Below are 22,890 nucleotides of genomic sequence, written 5' to 3' on the forward strand. Positions count from 1 at the left end.
TTTTAATTGGTCCCTCTTTATATTAAGTGGCCTTGACTGCCACTGTAGGTACTTGCCTCAAAAATTACTATGTACTTATGATGTTCATATTGAATTGTACAACAGTTAGGGGCAATTAATGTGGGATACGGGTAGAATAATGGTGGTATGGGTGGGTTAGGGTGTATGGGATGATCAACAGTGTAATTATAAATATAATTACAGAAATTTATTACAGATGGAATTATATGTAGATGCATTTTTAATACAATATGAAACATGTATGTACATAACACTTTCATTGTACCAAATGGATAATTAATGGTTATTTTAATGTAAACATAGTTGAGGCCGCTTATTATTAAGTAGGACCTTTTCATTTATTCTCATATCATGTTTTTTTTCCTCTACAGAGACCAAAGAAGCCGCCTCCACCATCCAAAAGCACAGGTATGCAAACACATCTTCAACACTTAGTTTTACTCCACACTGATTGCAGGAACTTCACTTTAATCTTACCATTTTATTCCAAGTTGTAGTGAGATTGAAGTGTATAGAAGCTTAAACTGTCATCTCTGAGGTCATCGTATGTGAAGCTATTGCAATCATAGTGATTACTGCCTGTGATGAGCTTAAAGCTCATCATTGTCAAACATTTTAGCGGGATTTGTTTGCCCCTTATACTAGCTGATGATGTTTGATTGGGATGGGTCTGATGGGTCTTGACTACCTATTGGTACTTGAAGAAGCATTCCAGTATATCTGCATTGGTATGTGTGATTCATATGGCATGTTGATTTGAGCTGCTGTTTTCTGAGAAGCACAGTGGTGTATTCTCAGAAGATTAGAGGTGATGCCTGCTAAATTGACACATTAAATGGTTGCGTTGAACACAAAAGCATGGCTGCCCACACATTCGCAGCAGCATGTTGAAAATCACTTTGACATTTATTTGGTAGTCATGATTAATTTTAGCTTAAGCCATACTAACCAAATGGTCTTCATGGTTTGCTAATTTTTTTGACAAGATTTTGAAAATCATTTTCTGACCCTATCATAGGTTATTATATTTATTTAAAGCCTTGAAGCACATTAAATAAGAAAATGAAATGTAATAAAACACATTTAATGCGTTTTATTTTAGATAGTTGCCAAGGAAATCATATTGGAAGAAAGTGTTTTTGAGACTCTGTGGTTGATTTTTATTTTTATTTACACACTTATGCCTTTGAACTGTTGTATAAAGTCATTATCACATTTAAAGCAGTGAGTATTTAAAGGTGCTGTATGCAAGTTTTTGACTCTTCTAAAGCGTAAAAATACCATAATATGTTTGCAGATGTTTAAGAAACATGCTAAGTGAACATTCTTGTTTATCTGAAAAACAATTCTAAAGTCAGATATTCTGCTTTAAAAATGTGCGTTACGTGCTGGAACGGCTGTCTTTGTTTTGGTGCTTTTAACCTGCCCAATGACCTATTTAGCCAATTATATTTCAGCACCCCAGGTTGCCTTGATGGAAAACCACGTATTTTATTCATTCAGTCAGAAATGCTCTGAAAGCATGTTTCTGCAACCAAAATGCGACCTCCGGTGGACAGTAGCGACCTGCAAAATGAGACGCAGATTCAGAGTTCCACATGAGGTGGCTATTACTTAGCAAATAATATAAATATTATGAATGTAAACGTTAGTTGAGCAGATTACATTGTAACCTTGTGTCTTAACAACAGCAATTTGGCTGTTTGCACCAGATGAAACACAACAGAAATGTAAATACAGCCATTCAGAAGCACAGAATAGTGCACTCACTGCACTTCAGCGAAGTGGTAAGGTTTAAAATCTAATTAATACATATTAAAGCACTGTAATATTTTTAAATGTACATGCTGAATCACTGACATGTGTTGGCTTTGCACTGAGTCACAGTTCTAAAGTTTAATTTCAACTGGTTTATTTTTTTTTCAAGATCTAATGTAAACTATCTGCTGCTGCTTTCAGTAGTATAACATTTAAAATGACCTTCACACACACATCATTAGCATTTAACACTGAATAAAAGACATGAGGTGTACCTGAGGTGACCGTTGTTAGTTTATCCTGTTGTTCAGCTGCAAGAAAAGGAAGCCGTTGCTACAATATAAATTAAGGACAAAAACTCATTTTAATATGGAAAATATTCCTTCTATTTGGTGTCTTTGGTTTTATTTAGAACATGACTTAAATCAGTCTTTATGCTCGATAGTTAGGCAGACTTTTGTTGATGCTGTCAATCTGGCAACCTGCACTTGCATGTGTTTTGAGAGGGGTTTGGCTGCAGACTCGGTGCAGTGCAATCTGAGCTGCATCCAATGCTGTTTAATGGGCTCACTTAACCCCATTCCTAACCCTACCCCTCACAGTGACGTCACTCGCTCCATTTGAGTGCATTGTGTCTGACATTGCATTGCAGAGTGAAGCAATCTCAGCTTGCATCATAAAGACTGCATCCAGATACTATTGTGTTTTGAACCAGGCGTGTAATATCTAGTTTAACCACTGGGTGTCAAACTTGCATATTGCACCTTTAAAAATAAATCTTTCAAAAGTGGTCTAATATTTATCAAAAGTAAATCTTAAACTGCTTTAGATTTTTGTCTTATTATATGTATTGTTTATTGTTGGTGTTTTTTTACTGGCATAAATTTAACTTAATTAACTTATTATATAAAAGTGTTTTTAGTAAATGTTGTATCTGTTTTTACCACAAAGAAGCTAGCATGGCAACAAACTCACTCTCTCACTCATAGCTGTATATCAACACTGCTATGATTACCTCTATTTGTCCTATTTGTCTTAAAGAAATTGATTATTTTTAAATATATATATATATAGGCAACTGTTAAATACAGTATTGGATTTGTTATATTTATTAATAAAAGTTTTATCTGGGTTTTTTTTCTTCCTTAGCTCTTCCTTTCCAAAAGTATACTCTGCTTTGTTTGGTCAAAGTCCAGTCTGCTAAGATTGACTGGGAATTATATATACATATACAAATATACAAACATAACTGATAACTGATTATACGCATTAATATGTTAATTGATGTCTTAACATGTTTTCATTTTTATTTTAAATATTATTTTCATGCAATTGAACATGAACAGACTTTACATACATGCATAATAAAACGATTTAAATGAGTATAAGTATATTGTGATTAGTAGATTGAATAGAAATCCAGTCTATCAAGACCAATCATCTGTATAAACGGTCTGTTAGAATAATGCAGCATCTTGCAGTTGACTTACTTTAGAGTGGCAAAGATAAAAATAATCTAATCTGTCTGTTCAGATATGAAGTCTGATAATACAGCTATAACAGCCAGCCAGTCCTCACAGCTCTACAAAACAATCTTAACAAAAAAAAGCGGATGTTGTTATGCATCAAAGTAGACCGCATCATCCCAATTGCTTTTTAGAAAGCTTGCAGAAGGTTGCAAAGATTTGGTCGGTGTCTCCAGCCCACACAGGAAATGCAAGTCATAGACTGTATGCTTCCTATTGTCTTCAAACCTCTGTTTCAGAAGCTGTTGTTCTTTTTTTATGTAGTTTCTAGAGACTCAATCTGCAGGGTAGTAGCTTAAAAACTGATCGTTAACTCGGACAATATGCTTCGTTTTTCAGTCCTGAAACCAGAGACTCCAAGTGTGGACAAGAAGCAACCGCAGCCACGGCCGGAAGATAAAGGTAAGGGTTCGCTGTCCAGTTGCATGCCACACATTTTACATGCAGACTGCGGTTTCACACGCCTTTAATTAAAAAAAGTATAAAATGGCTGTGTGAAAGCATAGTCCTTTGTATGAATGTCTAGTTTTGATGTACCCCAAAAACACCATTTGGTCATTTATTTAAATATAAATTAATTCATCCCTATGACAGATTTTAAGAGATCATGTAACTGCTTCAGAAAATATTTCATGCTTTTTTTCACATAAATTCAATCAATGATTTTAAAGCCACTTTATTTTTAATAATTAACTGCATTAGATTGTAAAAAATATTACCAATACAAAAGATGTGCATGTGCAATACAAGAGAGACACTTGTATGGTAGACCCTTTAGTTGATCATGTGATTAAATTTGTTTTGAATTGTTTATTAGTTTAATTCGATGTTTTACATTTTAAAAATGGGAGGAGGTTATTGTTGTTACTTTCAATTTGAACATTTCTGTACAGGAATCATGAGTGTCATGAAAATATATATATATATATAATATATATGAATATATATTTAAAAAATATTATTTATTTAATGTTATATAATTAATGTCAGAAAGGAAGAAATATACTGTATTGATTGAAGAAACTGACTTAATGTCACAGAATAAAATTATTATTATTATTATTATATATATTTTTTAAAGAAATACTATTTGTTTTGTTTTTCTCTATCAAACTCAGACTCAACTTTAATATCCCGTTTAGGTTAACTAAAATTGCAGCAAGGTGCCGTAACACAGGCGAAGTTCCATGTACACATTAACAAAATATTACCACAAAACATACAATACATCATTTTTTAGGTGCATCTCCCTCACGCTGCACTCATGTAATAACCTAATGGCTAAAATTATAAAATAATTTTTAATTATATTTGTCCTGCAAAACTCTAAAACGACGTCCTGATGGCAGCAGCTGAAGCACAGAATACAATGGGTGATCCGGGGTGCATGAGGTACCCTGAGCTCTCTTTAAAACATAATTACAGTAAATTACCATTGGACTAGCTTGATTCAAACCAATGATCTTGCCTGCCACCTTCAAAAGGCTATTATTATTATTATTATTATTATTATTATTATCAGAGTCATAAAATGTATTGGTTTCTACATAAATATAAAGAAGTATTACTGTTTTTAACATTGCTGAAAAAAGTGTGACATACAGTTGAAGTCAGAATTATTAGGCCCCCTTTAATAAAAAAAAAAACGTCCAAATTTATGTTAAACAGAGCAAGGAAATTTTCACAGTATGTCTGATAATGTTTTTTCTTCTGGAGAAAGTATTATTTGTTTTATTACGTATAAAATAAAAGCAGTTATTATTTTTTTTAAAAACATTTTAAGGTCAAAATTATTAGCCCCTTTAAGCTATATATTTTTCCGATAGTCTACAGCAGTGATTCCCAACCCTGTTCCTGGAGGCACACCAACAGTACATATTTTGGATGTCTCCGTTATCTGACCCATTAACTTAAGGTTTTGGAGTCTCTTCTGATGTTATGATAAGATGATTCAGGTGTGTTTGATTAGGGAGAGGTTGAAAATGTGGACTGTTGGTGTGCCTTCAGGAACAGGGTTGGGAAACACTGGTCTACAGAACAAATCATCACTATACAATAACTTGCCTAATTACCCTAACCTGGCTAGTTAACCTAATTAACCTAGTTAAGCCTTTAAATATAACTTTAAGCTGTATAGAAGTGTCTTGAAAAATATCTAGTCAAATATTATTTACTGTCATCATGGCAAAGATTAAATAAATCAGTTATTATAAATGAGTTATTAAAACTGTTATGTTAAGAAATGTGTTAGAATTTTTTTTTTTTTCTGTAAACAGAAATTGGAGAAAAAAATAAACAGGGGGGCTAATAATTCTGACTTCAACTGTATGAATGGTAGATTGATTTCTGAAGCAAAAGTAATCAAAATTGTACTTTGCATGAACAAAATATATTTAAAAATGTTTAAAACGCTATTTTAAATTACATGATTTCACAATATTTATGTGTTGTCAATTCTATTTGTCTAAATTATATATTTCAGACTTTCCCTAAACAGAAAAAAAAGACAAAATCTTGCCCATCCAAAAATGTGGAACATTTTAATAATGTTATAAATTGTAAAAATCTAAAATTGAATACAGCTGATTATCAACAGAGGAAGTTTTGGGGTCTATTATTGATTATTAATGTTTATTAAATGCCGTAGTCTGGGTCCAGCATTTCCAATATTAGTATTTTAGTAATGCAATGCATCAATAGACATTATAGCTGAAAATTAAAAACCTAACTTGAATTATGTACGAAAATAAACCTGTAATGAAACTAAAGCAGCATTATTTGCTTTCCTTTTTACAAAGCTAAAATCAAATAGCGAAAAAGATGGAGATGGTCAATCTCTTTAGGAGTGTTTACGGTCATTAATGAAGTACTTTGTATACGTTTTTATTATCAGAAAAAGTGTTTCGCATTGTGACCAACAGCCTCGCTCAACAGTATCAGCTATTGCATTTGCATCAAAGACTTCCTGCTTATTATTTTAATGTCACTCACTGAAACATATATCAGATCAGCTCTGTTGTGTTTAAAAAGCAGGCCTTCATGTTCTTCAGATAAAGTCTTGCTGTTTTACAGCAAGTGTTGGAACATAGAATTGTCTGAACACGAGTTGATTAGTAAATGTTAATAATATTGATTATAATGCATCAAATTAAGAATATTGAAGCAGATCTATGTGAAGCAAACATCCTGCCAAAATCTCACCTGACCTACTTGTGTAACATACATAAATGACGCTAGTGAAAGTTCAGTACTTTAGATGCATCACATGGCTTAAAAACATGCTGTCCATTTCATTGCTCTGTAAATATCTAACATCTAGATAATTATCTGTGGATTAATACTGCAAATTAGAAGAGTGTTGTTCATGAGTCACTTTGTGTGTTTTAGTAAAATAATTTATTAGTCTCAAACATGTGTTTTTGTGTCTTTTTTAACTTCCTAAAGTTGTCAAGCCCTTGCCAGAGAAACCTGCCAAACCTGCAGGCCCCATCGTGCCCCCGAAGAAACCTGTGCCTCCAAACAAGGGCCTCCTGCGTCCTTCATACCACACCAAACGGCCTGACTTGCCTCTTACTCCATCACCAGTCGGCAAGCAAGTGTTGGTGTCATATGCTTTATCTTCAGTTATGTTTAAATTGTAGTAGCACACTTAATGTAAGATTCAGTATATTCAGAGTCAATATATTTTATATTAAATATATATTTTAAAAAATACAGAGAGAACATAAAAAGAGAACATAACAGAGCAGAGTATTTGCTATAATATTTCTTTTTCGTCTGGGGAAAGTCTTTTTTTTTGAGCTGGAACACAAGCAATTATTTATTTTTTTATCTAGTTTAAAGTCAATATTCTACATTTTAATTAATTATGTGTTATGTATTATACTTTAAGATTTTTTCTCTCGATTGTCTACAGAATAAACTAGTATAAAACTTGCCTAATTATCCTATCATGCCTAATTAACATAATTACCTAGTTAAGTAAATTAGTTATTAGAAATTAGTTATTAAAACAATTTTGCTTAATAATGTGTTAAAAAAACTTAACTCTGTTAAACATCTTGGGAAATACTTCAGCTGTACATACAGTGCATCCAGAAAGTATTCGTAGCGCTTCACTTTTTTCACAATTTTTTATGTTTCAGCCTTATTCCAAAATTTTACACACAGTAGCCCATAATGACAATGTGAAAAACTGTGTTGCAAATTTAGTACATATAAAAACCTGAAAAAGCACATGTACATGAGTATTCACAAGTTGGATGGAAAGCGACGGTGTACAGCCATTTTCAGATCTCTCCAGAGATGTTCAGTAGGTTTTAGGTCTGAGCTCTGGCTGGGCCAGTCAAGGAAATTCACAGAGTTGTTGTGAAGCCACTCCATTAATATTTTGGTGGTGCTCTTTGGGTCATTGTCTTGCTGGAAGATGAACCGTCACCCCAGCCTGACGTCAAGAGCACTGTGAAGTAGGTTGTCATTCAGGATGTCTCTGTACATTGCTGCATTCATCTTTTCCTCTATCCTGAGTAGTCTTCCAGTTTCTGCTGCTGAAAAGCATCCCCACAGCATGATGCTGCCACCACCATGCTTCACTGTAGGAATAGTATTAGCCTGGTGATGAGCGGTGCCTGGTTTTCTCCGAATGTAACGCCTAGCATTCACTCCAAAGAGTTCAATTTTCGTCTCATCAGACCAGAGAATTTTGTTTCTTATAGTCTGAGAGTCCTTCAGATGCCTTGTGGCAAATTCCAGGTGGGTAGTGGCTTATGTCTGGCCACACTACCATACAGGCCTGATTGGTGGATTGCTGCACAGCTGGTTCTCGTCCTGTAAGGTTCTCCTCTCTCCACAGAAGAACGCTGGAGCTCAGACAGAGTGACCATCGGGTTATTAATCACCTTACTGACTAAGGTTCTTCTCCCCGGATAACTCCGCTTAGTTCCCCAGCCAGCTCTAGGAAGAGCCCTGGTGGTTCCAAACATGCTTGGTTTGTGCTTTGACATGCAATGTCAACCCTGGGACCTTATATAGACAGGTGTAGGCCTTTTCAAATCATGTCCAGTCAACTGAGTTTACCACAGGTGAATTCTAGTTAGGCTGCTGAAACATCTCAAGAATGATCAGTGGAAACAGAATGTACCTGAGCTCAATTTAGGCTGTTAATACGTATATACATGTGATTTTATTTGACATTTGGAAGAAATGTTACTTGAACTTTATAGAATAAAGCAAAAGCAACATTTTATTTAAAACCATATCTGATAAATCCAGTAGATCAAAAGACTACTAAGTGATCTCTTTATATATTTTATACAAAGTTTATTTTTATTTTAGATATTATATATACTGGAAAAGAATTTAATGCCTGTAAATGTTGCAGAAAAACATTTCTAATATTTGCTTATCATCTCCACAGGCAAAATGGAGACGTTCCTCTCTCACGAAGAAAATCCGAGTGTGAACCTGTTCCCATCAAGCCAAAAACTGTTGTGGATATTGGTGAAAAGAGTTCAGAAACCGGTAAGTCATTCTTTACTGTTTATTCTTATTGTTATTACACAGAGCTGTTTAGCTGCTAAAATAACCTCAAACCACACTTCATACATGCAATAACAGGTTAAAAACAACAAAGGTAGTCGTTTAGTTTTGCTATTATATTTATAAACATGTGACTATCATAGAGGCCATAATGCTAGTGTTTGAAATGGCTTAACTTCTAGTCAAAGTGTGACTCTGTTTGTGGATTAAAACCACGAATCTCTTGCCCAAAGCAGGATTACTCATCCTGCACTGAGGATGATTGTTCAGATCTCTAGAGCAGGTGGCTCAGCCCCAGAGGAGAATGGGAAAGAGCTCTTTTGTCCTGTGCTAAAGCTTCAGTCATCTCCATGATTTCTTGCACACTTCAGTCTATTTGTCACCACTGTCTCATGGTTAATACTATACCAGAACCAGTCCGCTATTTAAAAATACCAATGCCAACCTTCTATTAATAACACTTTCTGCTCTGGTTTCTACTCTTATTATTATTATTATTATTATTATTATTATTATTATTATTATTATTATATACAATTATTGTATATATACTTGGATATATATACTGGATTGTATATCCAGAATATATATATACTGGAAAAGAATTTAGGATCATAATGCCTGTAAATGGTGCAGAAAATCATTTCTAATATTTGCTTATGATCTCCAAAGGCAAAATGGAGACGTTCCTCTCTCACGAAGAAAATCCGAGTGTGAACCTGTTCCCATTAAGCCAAAAACTGGTTAATACTATACCAGAACCAGTCCGCTATTTAAAAATACCAATGCCAACCTTCTATTAATAACACTTTCTGCTCTGGTTTCTACTCTTATTATTATTATTATTATTATTATTATTATTATTATTATTATTATTATTATTATTATTATTATTATTATTATTATTATTATTAATATTATTATTATTATTATTATTATTATTATTATTATTATTACAAACACCTTGCTTTGCCTTTCTTTATAATTAATTACACACTCTTAACTATTATCTATTATGCTGCTTTTTATATGTGTATTTATATTAAGATGTATTAAGATATTTATAAAAGATCAAGCTGAAAGGCCGTTCACACAGAGAACATTTTTCCATTCAATACTTTTCTACTTTTCCTATGTAAATGTTCACTTGATGGACATGTGAGACTTGCATCACATCTTACGTCTTTTGCTAATTTTTTTACGTCTGCATGAACTGGATTTTGCTGAGACTATTTTTCAGTACAGTTTGTTGATGTACCTACAATTTAAGAATATTGAGTAGGGGGTACTTACTTGTGAGCCCCACTTTGTGTTCACATAGAGTGACGGGTCTCGAAATGAAATCGCAAGGGATGCATTCTATTGCCAGTTGAAAGCAATAACCATCTCCGTTGACTACTTGTGATCAAAACATGTTAATGCCTTCTGGAAACAAGGCCAGTTTGGATTTTTTGTTTCAGGTAGCTGTTTTTGCCATTGGATAAGCTATTGTAATCTTTGCCAAGTAATTAAAATCCGTTTAACTGATTGATAACTGTTTAACTGGCACAACTAATCTATGAGCTCAAGCTTATTCTGATAAGAATTTTCAATTAAGGCATTGACGTATGTTTTAAATCAGTTCTTACTGATTACATGTTAAAAACCTTGAATGTTAGCTTGAAGACAAAAAGGTTTTGATAGAGGAAAAATAGTGTCTGAACTGAATAGTGTCTTAAATTTAAGAAAGCAGAATCTTGAGGGTTCTTTTTCTGTTACAGGATATACAGCCTTAGACCAATGTTGACTGTGAAGTATAGCGTTAAAGCTGTTGTAATTGCATTGTTCTGAAAGGTCATGAGCATATTTTTGCATTAGTGATCTGATTTTCTTTTCTTTTCTTTTCTGCCAACTTTGCAAAGAGGAAATTCTGATGTCAGGTTATGCCATTTCTGGATGTAGGATAACATACGAGACCTCTTTTCACTTTGTTTTATGGGCACTTTTTTACTTTTTGGTGGTTTATTGTGTTGTCTGTCTCTTATATCTGAAGTAGAGTGGCCAATGGGATAAAATGATCTTTTGGTAGGTAATTATTGGCATATTAAAAAAATTTGTCAAATTTTAAATGCCAGATTTTGTGATTTGCAACTGACAAGCCATTCCCAGATGAGCGATTGATCATTTTTCAAAGACTGACACAATCTTTATACGCATCATTCAGTCATGAATTGTAATTTCCTGCTTTGTTGGGTTTTGATTTGGACATGATGGAAACTTACTTACCTCATTTGACTTCTAAATCAGCATGTATAACATCAAAAAATATATACTTTATATAACAACTAAAACTAAGATGAACCATGTTTGACACTTTTTTTTGTGTGCCTTTTGTTTCCCCATTAGTTAATCTCATGAGTTTTGATGATGTCTCCTCTTCCACTGAGAAGTTAAGCCACCCAACCGCACAGCGACCAAAGATGCCTGGGAAAAGACCGCCTGCTCATAGAGGCCACTCCGTGAGTAGACTTTTCTTCAGCTTGAGCAGTGATCTTTGTTTACCATAATTGTTCACCAAAAAAATAAACATTTACTCAACCTCAGGTGTAGGGCTGCACAGTATTGAAAAAAATCTAACATTGCGATATTTTGTTATTCTTTGATATGAATACAATTTCACCAGATGACTTGAATATCTCTATTTGGATAGAATGAATAATTTTAGACTGATTGGGACGATTCTGTTGAAAGCATAAAGATTTCAAGCATAGATCAATACAATTTAGAAAATAATAATAATTAAAATGATCCCATATTCAAATGTTTTATCGTTTTCCGAGTCTTAACGGTATTCAGGGACAGTAATTGCATAATAATAAAAATTCAATAAGATTAATCATCATTAAAGTTACAAATGGTAACATTTTTTTATGCCTCAATGCTTTTAAAATCATTATAGTCACAGGCCTCAAAAACTCATTAAAATGATAAATTATAATACACACTTAACATTGCTTTTATCTACTATGTGACTATTGTGAATTATCACATTGTGATTTCAATGCTGAAACGATATGTTGTGCAGTCTTACTCAGATGTGTCTAAACCTTTACAAGTTTCTTTTTTCTGTTGAACAGAAAACATATATATTTTGAATAATTTTGATAACTGTTTGCCATTAAACTCCATAGTAGAGGAAAAAGACACCATGTTAGTCAATGGTTGGTTTCCAACATTCTTCAGAATACTTTTGTTTTTGACAAAATAAAGAAACTCAAATGGCTTTGGAATAAGTCTGAGTAAATAATGAGAGGATTTTAGTTTTTGGGTGAATTTTGCCTTTTAATGCTAAAATATTAAAATGAAAATGCATTATTTAAATACTGTGCTCAGAATAAATGAGTACATTCCATTTTGATAATAAATATTTGTATCTATTTCTCTGTGAATATAGGTATTATATTTTGGTACATTTGAACAAAACAGATTTATTGAACAGATATATTTATTAAAATCATATTTTAGTCACTGAACATCTTCAGAAATCGAAAGATAATACATTTAAATTCAAGTGAAATATTGCAAAAAAAAAAAATTACTAAATTTGATATATTTTAGTTTCTCTTGATTTTTCTTTTTTTTTTTTTAAATTGTTATTTAATATTTTTCTCTAACATATAATTTGGGTGTACTTATTTTTGGACCGTTTTCATAAGTTATTTTGTTAGATTAGCTCCAGATTTATCTTGTTACTGACCATAGATATTTACATTAGATGTCTCCTACCCTGTTGTTGTCTTTTGGAAGGAATGCGTCAAAAGAGCCGCCATTTTAGTACACGGTAGCGCTCCTTTGAAATGAATGTGGAGGGGAGGACTTTGGCCATGTAGTGCCAGAGATATACACATATAGGCATATATCTATGATCGGGAGTTTTCCCGGTGGTCAGTATGCAAATATATGTTTAAATTACAAAAATTTTAATTTTATATCAATTTTCTACATTGATGGTTAAGTGACTGCACGGGCATTGCTGACAAAGAGCATGTGTTTATGTGCATGGAAATGTATTATTCTACCTCACTTAGCCTAGTATTTAGTGCCCAGCCTAGTATAAGCCTAGTATTTAGTGCAAGTTGATGCTACTTTGCCTTATGTTAAATGCAGTATGTGACTGTATTACCATCAATAAAGTTACTTGTTGAGCACAAAAGTTCATAACATACAAAAACGTAAAAAACTAAACCTTACCTATGAAATGCCTTTAAGCTTTGTTTTCTTTGTTTGCTCTTTACTACACCCCTACACACTGCTAAAGTCCAGCATATTCACATTGGCACACTGTCTTGACTAGTGCGGTTGAATGACTTTTGTCTTGGGAGCCCTGTACAAATGTGGCGGCGCTATTGATGCATGCTCAGGGTCCGTATGTTATATTTAGTGTATATATCTATGGGTGCTGACTAATCTAATATATATGCACAATAGGGGTGTGAGTAGATGCTTTCTCCACAAGACAAGACACTAGATTGGGTTCACGAGAACACATTTTTTTACTATCTTTTGAAATCCTTAATAATGAAATATATGAATGGAAAATAGTCTTTTAATCAACTAAAAAAATCACAAAATGCAAAACTCTTTAGGTGCTTTTTAAAATAAAATTTTAATGAATGTTATTTTACTTCTGTTTTAATGAATTGTATCCTGTAAATGGTATGCAAACATTGTCTTGCAGTCTGCAGACAGACAGACACTACACTTGATTTGCTTTTTAAATCCGTTTCTGCCTCCAATCTTCACTGCTAAATTCACCCTTGCGCTTTATCATAACATCATGAGACAACTTTTCACATTGACGAGAAATCTTGTTGCGATTTAGTCTTGCAAGATCTCGTAGCCCGAGATCCCATCAATCCCATAATGTACAAATATATTATAGCATCATATAGAAAATATTAATTTAAAAGATCGAATACATTTAATTAAAAGTACATTTTATTTAGCGCACTCATTAAGTGCCTTCCTATCACCTGGAGATAAACATATTGCACTAGTTTTCATTAACTTCAAATCATTCATTTAAATTCAATTAAATCCCATTTGTTTAGTAGAAGAAAAACATAAGGACATCATGTTTAATTAAAATGTTGTTATATTAATTAAAATGCATCCACTGTTCTCTACATCAAGCAGGCGGCTTGCATAACTGTTGTATAATCTTTAGATATAAATAGAGTTTACATTTCTTTGTTGGCAGAATTGTTGTGTTGGTTTATTCAGAGTTTACAGAAAGTTCCACACGCTGCTTAAAACCGCAGATATGCAGGCTAAGAAAACCATTATCTATCAAATCTCATTAAACTAACATAAGCAGATATTTTTAGATCATACCTCTAAAGAAAACACCCTTCTTTAGATGTAAAGCGTGGCAAAATGGAGGGATCATGCAGTGCTTTAGTTTTGATTGAAAAATGCTTCAGTTGTGAAAGTCTGGATGGGACATGTGTTAAGTGTAGCACTATTTGCACTTTCTTCTTGTCTTGTTTTTCTAACATCCTTCCATGATTCCTTACAGCCAAGCAAGGATGTTGGAGAGAAAGCTGAGAAAACAGAGAAAATAGATGAAGTTGAAACCGCTCCTGCTCCTGCTCCTGCTCCTTCTCCTGCGCCTGCTCCTTCCACACAGAATTCAATTAAGGTAAATGAAGCTTTACTTCAAATACACCCTTCACACACTGCAAAAAATGTTTTCTGGTTAGAGTTTTTGTCTCGTTTAGGGCTGCAACTAATGATTATTTCGATAATCAGTTATAGCCAGTTATTTATTTATTCCGATTAATAAAAAAAATAGATATTTTTTATTTGATTTACTTGTTATAATTGTATAAAACCGTAAATCAGGTTATTGTACATGTATAAAAGTATACTTTAAAAATGCAAAAGCCACATTTTGAGTTTACGATCTTTAATTTTGTCATTTTAAACCTTCAATGAAAAACAAACTTTGATTTTAAACCACAAAACTTCTCTAAACATTCAGAATAAAAATAAACTTGTACTCCTATTATATTCCCATTATTAAATAAGGATATTAAACATGCTGACAATAAGATATTAAGCAGCAATGTGTTTTGAAATAGTAAAATTATAAATAAACAAATAATCTAAATATTTGTTTTTGAAACGGCTAGAAATCAGAAGAACATGTAAACTTCCACTGCTCAGTGCACAAATGTAATGTTATAATAACTTATAACTAGGCCCACACGGAACTTATAACTAGACCCACATGGAATCTGTAAATGCAGAATTCTGTTTATTTACTTGTAAATGTGTGTAAATTTATTTATTCAGTTTTTTTTATTTATTTCAGTTAAATTATTGACTAATATGAAAATATTTAGATGATTCATGCACAATATAGTTCTTAAAGTAATATTTTCTGTGTTTTAGTGGATATATTATACAAGAGACTTGCTTTGTTTACCAAATAAAGTGGATGTAATTGGATTTGCATTAAAAAGGTATTATTTTTTATTTCATGTATTAAGGTTTTAATTATGATACTCCCAAAATAATTCCGCATAAATCTGCAGATTTAAAAAAAAATTCTGCCAGAAATAGCAAAAAATGTCTGCGGATTCCTTCTGGCTCTACTTATAACTTATTAGGATTTGATGAAAACCACAACATTGATTAATTGTAATATTCTACTGCTGCTGCTGTTGGCTACTGATTTTCAACATGTGGTGTCTCGCTTTATTCACACAGTTTAATTTAAGATAATCTAAAGTAGGGCCATTTTTTTATTTATCAGTATACCTCGTATGGTAAGTGTGCAATGTGATGCTTGCAAGTCGCAATTGAACTGATCTAGTGCGAATGTCCAGAAGTTAGTAAACAGATTAAACAAAAGCACTTTGTGCACTCACACTATGCTATCCAAATCATCCCCAAGCACATTTCCTGGTTTGTTTGACAAGTGTGAGTGCTCCAAATCGGGCCCAGGTGCAGTTCAGTTTCCTGGCTCTGGTCTGCTTGGTAGAGTTGTGCCAAAACGCGGATCGGTTGGCTCGGTACGCTTGTAGTGTGAGTGCAAAGTGTGCCTGAGGCCGAAACTGAAGATGCAACATCACTTTTAAGGGACTGTTTCATATGGATTTAATAATCATTCTTACTTTTCAATGAACGCGATCTGTCATAGTTCAAGACGCAAACCCCTCGCTGCACGTCAGCTTAACCTTCAGAAAACCTCCTAATAGGTGCAGCACGAGGACATTTGTGTCACTGCTTATCAAACAATATAAAAATAATACAAAGATACAACTAAAGCAATGTCCACTGTGCTGAGCGAGAGCACTTCTCTTCTGTTAAACTGAACAGTCTGACCATCGATGACATAAGTGTGCTCCAGTTTGGAAGGCAAAATGCAGTGCGAGTGCGGGGAGAGGGGAGGGGGGACAATCGTGCTTCAGCACAGTTCAGGGCAACTGGATCTAGTGTGAGCATGCCCTTAAACTACCATTTGACCCAATAAAGATAACTGGTAGGCTACTTGTGTTTTGTGTAGCGGGCAGGTTACCGTCTTCTTACAGGCATTTAATGTGAGATTCTCTCATGCCTTGGATGACTAGGCACATGATTTTTTTCCAGCAGCCATTTCTGTACTTTACATTGTGCAAGTGGCTGTGTATTTTGTCGTCGTGCTCCTCAGTCATGTGAGCAGCCTAACTTATCGATAATGGTGTTTGTTGACACAACAACAAATTTCATCAGCAGTAATTATCGATTTTATCCATTAATTGCTTCAGCCCTAGTCTTGTTACCAGTTCAAATGTCTGCAAATTCTTTAATCAAGAAGCATTTATAGACAAATAAAAATGATGTTTTGTTTTCAGAAACATTAAGTCAAAATGAAGTGAGCTTTTCTTTCAAACGGTAAAATAAAAAAGTAAAATAATCTGGGGTTTTTTGTTTTTTTTTTGTTTTTAATTAGATTATTTAACTTGGGCCACTGGCAGATTATTTAACTCGTTTTAAGGTAAAACATACTTATTTTTTTGCTTTTTATTTAAAAAATAAAATGAATAAAGGTCACCAGAGATGTCACATACAGCAATTCTCACACAATTATTTTGTTTTATGAGTTATACTGTTACATTCTTTATAGGGCTTACAATCCCATTGGTCCTCTCTCCTTCTGGAATAAATGTGGGAATGAAGTATAATGAACAGGACCAGCAGCAAAAAAATGTAATCAACTGATAAATAAAATGAAAAGGGGCTATATATGGTACAGCAAATATAAGTCCAAAATGCTCAATAAATACCTCAAATATTGTACATGGAAAACAAGAAACACACTCATTGCAAAACACTCCATAGTTACTTGTACACCAATTCTTATTGAGTTTATCCAAAGTGTGTCTAAGAGAAAGTCTTTTTCTCCATATCAAATATATCTTTTAAACATACATAATTTTGACCTTATTGTTTCTGAAAGTAAAACAATATTTTTTACTTCATTTAGTATTTTTTTTTAAAGGTTTCTTGATTTAAATTATTTATTTATTTTTTTTTTTTTTAAGATTTATTTTTGGCCATTTTGCCTTTATTAGATAGAACAGTATTTAGGACAGGAAGCGAAGTTGGAGAGAGAGAAGGGGGTAGGGTAGGGAAATGTCATCGAGCCGGGATTCGAACTCGCGACGCCCTGACGTGCTACTGCACCATATGTTGACACGCTAACCACTAGGCTATTGCGCCGACTTGATTTAAAATTTTTAAACAAAATTTCTAAGTAGCATACTAATTTTTGTTGTGCAAATTATGTAGAAGAGGTTTAGAAATGCGTAAGAGCGAATAATAATCCTCATCATAATCATGTTTTGGGTGAATCTTGTATCTCTATTGGTAATATGAGAAATGAATAATTGAATAGCTGAATAAAAGATTCCCTCACATGCCTGTGTGATTAACTGTGACTCCTTGAGAACACATCGCATGTAATGATGTTTTCAAAGGTTTGTTAGTAAGCAGCAGCTCTGATATGATCTCGACTGAATGTCTGGCTCTTCTTTTCCAGCCCTGAGGACTTGTTTTAGTATGTAGAGATGTTTGCATTAAGCTCATACGTCTGGTTTCAAGTTGATGCTTCCCATATTTGGTTAATTGTACAGAGTATGTTTGGGTGTCTGGTAGTTTGTTTGTTTTTCTCTTTTCTTTTTAACAAACTGAGGATGAATTGGACTTAAATAGTATTACACTTTTACTTTGACCGATTGGTCCGTTTTGTATTATAGCAGTTTTTAGATGTAAATGCTTAGATTGTAAAGCTAAAAAAATCTGATTAAAGGGTTACTTCACCCAAAAGTGAAAATATAATTACTCTCAAGTGGTTCTACATCTTTATGAACTTCTTTCTTCAGGTCAACACCAAAGAATATATTTTAAAGGATGCTGAAAACCTGCAACCATTGACATGCGTAGTGGCAAAAACAAATACTATGGAAGTCAATGGCTACAGGTTTTCGGCTTTCTTCAAAATATCTTATTTTGTGTTCAACAGAAGACAGAAACTCAAACGGGTTTGGAACAAGTAAAAGGCGAGTAAAATTATAACAGAATTTTCAATTGTCGATCAACAATCCTATTAGGAAAGCATCTTATTAGCAAGTTGTGTAAAATTACAAAATTACTTAATTAATTTTATCCATCCATTCCTCCATCCATCCATCACAAGAACACAAGATCACTTAAGAACTTGTATTGAGAAATAGCCACTGTCTCTTCTATACTAATTTCGGATGTTCACAATCAAGTAAGATCTCAGTTAGTCTCATCAAGGCTCATTCAAAAATTTTTTATTCTTTTATTTATTTATTTATTTATTTATTTATTTTTTATTTCTTCTTTCTTCCTCGTGTATATCACTTTTTAGCTGCTAAAACTTGAACCTAATGACACCTAACGAGATCTTTACCAAATGAATGACTTACAAATCATATCTGATGAAGGCTCGTAGTCAAAGCGTTCGCTTTCTCATCTCCTGCTATATATTTAATAAATTATTGAGCGGACCCTCTTAGTCATTCGTCATTTGAAGAAATTCAGCCACAGGACCAAACCTATCTGGAAGAGCGCAGTGATTTACAGTATATTTGATTGGAAGTTGTATTCAAACAATCAACAGATAATGAGGCCAACAGGATAATTAAAAGAAAAAAGTTTTCATTTAGCAGATTAGCTGAGCAATAATATAGTTTACATTTTGCAACAATACAAGTGACCAAGCACAGTTATAAAGCGCAGATTTAGATTTATATTCTATCCAGATCTCTTTTTGGTCTGCTAATTTTGATTCCTGTCTACTTCATTCAATAATTTAAGCCTTTTGACTCTGTGATAAAGATTTGAAGTGCTTCAAGAGCTGGAGTGATGCAGTTATTTTAAACACAATGAGCCAAATAGATGAATAATTTCACTAGAACACTGACAGAAAACAAGAATGCAGCCAATTCAGTTATTTTTTTAAGTTATTTCTTAAAATAGAGGAGTTTTGTGATGAGATCTTTTTTTTTAATCTAGATTTAGAATTATTATTTAGTATTATTATTCAGCATTTCAAGAACATTTCATAGTAATATAATATTTGTTGGAATTCTTTTATTTACTTAAATATTTAGACCATTATAAACACCACATATTTTTAGCTAAAACACTAATGCAGTTAATAAAACAAAAGGCAATTTATTTCTGTTTTATCAAAACTACTTCGTTTAGCACACTCCTTAAGTGCCTTCCTATCACTAGGAGTTATCATAAAAACTATGCACTAGTTATCATAAAAAAAAGTAACTTGTTAAATAAACCTCATTTGATTAGTACAAGAAAAAAACAATGTTGTTTATTAAAGCATGTCCCACTCCCTATATATAAACTTTAAATCTTTAGACATAGAGTAAATTACTTAGTTTGGAGAATCATGTAAAAAATATTCTGCAATAGAATTCATAGATTTATGAATTATTTTATTCACTTTAAATATGACACACTCACATGCATTTTAATTATTATTTTTTTATAACTGCTTTAATATACGAATAAAATGGTCACGAAAACAATTAATATTCTGATTAAACATTAGGAGTAAAATCACACTTTGGACAAATTACTTGGGACCACCTCCTGAGTTAGAGAGACCTTTTTCCTGTTGCTTATTAATACTAATTATTTTTGCATGAAATTTTCATTAAAGTGGGGAGATTAATGTTCCTCCTAAGCAAGGGTTTTCCGGCAGTTATGAAGATGACATCAGTCTATAAAACACCTCAGCCTTTTGATTGAAGGTCACCTGGAGTTGTGTGAATCTCTCATCAAGTGTAATCACCCTGGAACTTTAGTCTATCGGTGGACTCATTCAGGAATGAACTGTAGGTATTTTTGTGCCTCAACAGTTCTTATTGTTGTGCTAAACATGAAACCCTTTATTAAAACCGCAATCAGAATTAGGATCTCATTTAACTTTTTATGCTGCGATTCAGAATATATGTAACTAATGAAGCATGCTTTTATGTCTCTTACTCCGGTTCAAATAGGATTAACAGGATTCTTATGGCGTTTGGAAAAGTATGAACTTTGATTTGAGCAATTTCTATGTTTGCAAAGGTATGAAAATTGTAAACCAGAGTACAGGAAAATATGTACTTTCCATATTATCATTCGCAGTTTTTTTTTTTTAAAATATCAAATAAAAGTATTCCAGAAATAAATATCATACAATAATATTTTTCATGGTTTTTAAATAAAAGTAATGTTTTCCTGAAAGTCAATAAAGCAGATGATCTTTATCAAATGATCAAGTGCATTCACAAATTGAAATGATCAAAACTAACATTTTTAGAGAAGTCTGGAAATACAATGGGAGTCTGAAAAAGTGTGGAATTTTGTATTCGAAGTTAAGCTGTGACCTGTAAATTTAGGACACTAGCTATGTTTCTATTCAGTGATGCGACTTAGACTGATGCATGAAACTGGAATATCTCATAAAGCATTTGAGAATAAAACAGTGTTTCCATCTAATGAGTCAAAGAGAAGAAAATCATCGCTTCCTGATAAACTGGTGCCAAATATATATAAAAAATGAAGTTGCTTTATTTATATAATAAATTACTTGCACCTCAGATGATGAGGATGAAAGGTTTTAATTACATACTCAAAATATATGCACATCATGGCATTTCAAGGAAGCATTTTTTAATGCGACCTTCCAAAATTCATATAAAAATAGGAGGATAAAAACAGGGCTATTATACTGTTGTTTCTCTAATTTTGATTTCCACTGATCACTGCTTTGGTTTTTTCACAGATGCCCATTTCATCCCCCTTACCATCTACAACACCTAAAACAATTTTAGCCACCCTTAGCACCCCTGAGCCCAAACCAAAACCTGACAAGGAAGAGGAGAAGACATCTGAACTGGAGGAGCTGAAGGCTCAGATAAAGGACCTGGTGCTGTCTGTAGAATTACTGAAGACACAGCAGACGTAAGTGGCAGCTTTTGTCATGATGCTTGTTTTTCCTCCTATTTTGTAATAGTAAAGCAGTTCATTCTTATTTTATCTCTTTGCAAATTAGGATTGTGTAATATGCTGAAAATCTGTAACCATTTTTGATTCCCAAGCAATCAAGCCATGTTAAGAAAGCGATAAGAAAGCAAAGAAGTAACTTGGTTTTACTAGAAGTAAATGCTTTCGTTTTCTTGATGTTTTAAGGGTGATAAATAAATACCAATGAAGCAAAGGTGATAGTTAGTTATTTTATTACATTTTTTTTTACATTGTTAAAATCTCTGAATTGTTTTATGCAACAGTAAACAATGGCCTTTCACATGAAAAAAAGAGGAAACGTATGCTGTTATTTATTTGATTTATTCAATTTCCAAATTTACACACAGGTGTATGGAAGGTAAATCCTGCCAATTTTAAATAAATCCAATAAACATTGGAAATTAAAATGAAAACCAGATGGAAACCAGTCCAGTGAAAACCAGTCTGGCGAATATCAAACCTAAAACCAACTTTACAGAGCTAATTTAGATGTCTTTTAAAGATTTTAGTTCAAGCAAGTTGTTAATGTCACAAGACCTAATACAGTATACTGTACGAATTCATAACAAGGCCTGCCGTACTAACGGCGGCACAGTTTCTCTTGCCACCGAAGAAGCCAGTGACTCCTGAGAATGTTTGACGGTTGGATATCCTGTGTCCTCTGTTTCTCTTGCTGTACTAATACAGCAGCTGCTTCACGTAAAAGCTGACTAGCAGTTTTTGCCATTTTACTTCTGTTACATTAGTAACTCTAGCTGTCCCATCCATCCAAACTGTGCTTCTGCCCTTGGCCTGTGAAAACACACAACGTCATTGAATACGCCCCTACCACTGATTAGCATAGGCTTTGCATACAGGTTGACATTGAAAATGAAAACTGAAATAAAAGTGTCAATAAAAGAAAAACTTAAATTTACTTTTTAATTTGAATTGTGTAACAATTATAGCGTTGACATTAATAACAAGCTTTGTAAAAATTTTATAAATAAAATGCATTTTATTTTTAAGTTTGGCTTGGCATTTTAATATTGGCAGTTTTGTTGCAGAAATAAATCGGCAACTTCATTTTAATTATCAATTTGACAGGGACGATGTGTTGCCACAGTGAAAATGAAAATTAAATTAAATAATTTCATTTCATTTTCAATTTTGGCAGATATTTTGCAAACAGTGTTTTATAATGAAATTGTTAATCTGGTTTTCATTTTAATTCCCAATGTTTATCTGATTTATTTAGAATTGGCAGGATTTACCTTCCATAGAGGTGCATGGTGCATAGGTTTTTTCACATTGGATACACAAAACAACCAAATATAGGAATCCAGAAATTGTAGAAAAGAAAAAACAAAAACATAAAATTCCATAAATAAAAAGGAAAATTATATTAAGGATTCAGGGATATCATAAAAACATTCTAAACAATACAATCAAAGTTGTTTTCTATACACTTCAAACA

At 33.0% G+C, this 22,890-nt stretch overlaps 1 protein-coding gene across 2 annotated transcripts in view; it reads left to right on the plus strand.

The window, feature by feature from the left end:
- cd2ap (CD2-associated protein) overlaps window positions 1–22,890 on the plus strand; it is a 102,033-nt gene that overhangs the window by 73,752 nt on the left and 5,391 nt on the right. For both annotated transcript variants that reach the window (XM_056480828.1, XM_056480829.1), the window contains 7 exons: window positions 393–429; window positions 3,645–3,707; window positions 6,750–6,903; window positions 8,722–8,825; window positions 11,229–11,341; window positions 14,401–14,523; window positions 21,193–21,371. In XM_056480828.1, the coding sequence (XP_056336803.1) occupies window positions 393–429; window positions 3,645–3,707; window positions 6,750–6,903; window positions 8,722–8,825; window positions 11,229–11,341; window positions 14,401–14,523; window positions 21,193–21,371 (773 nt within the window). The remainder of the gene's footprint in view (window positions 1–392; window positions 430–3,644; window positions 3,708–6,749; window positions 6,904–8,721; window positions 8,826–11,228; window positions 11,342–14,400; window positions 14,524–21,192; window positions 21,372–22,890) is intronic.

This window comes from Danio aesculapii, chromosome 20, assembly GCF_903798145.1.
Source record: "Danio aesculapii chromosome 20, fDanAes4.1, whole genome shotgun sequence".
Classification (NCBI taxonomy): domain Eukaryota; kingdom Metazoa; phylum Chordata; class Actinopteri; order Cypriniformes; family Danionidae; genus Danio; species Danio aesculapii.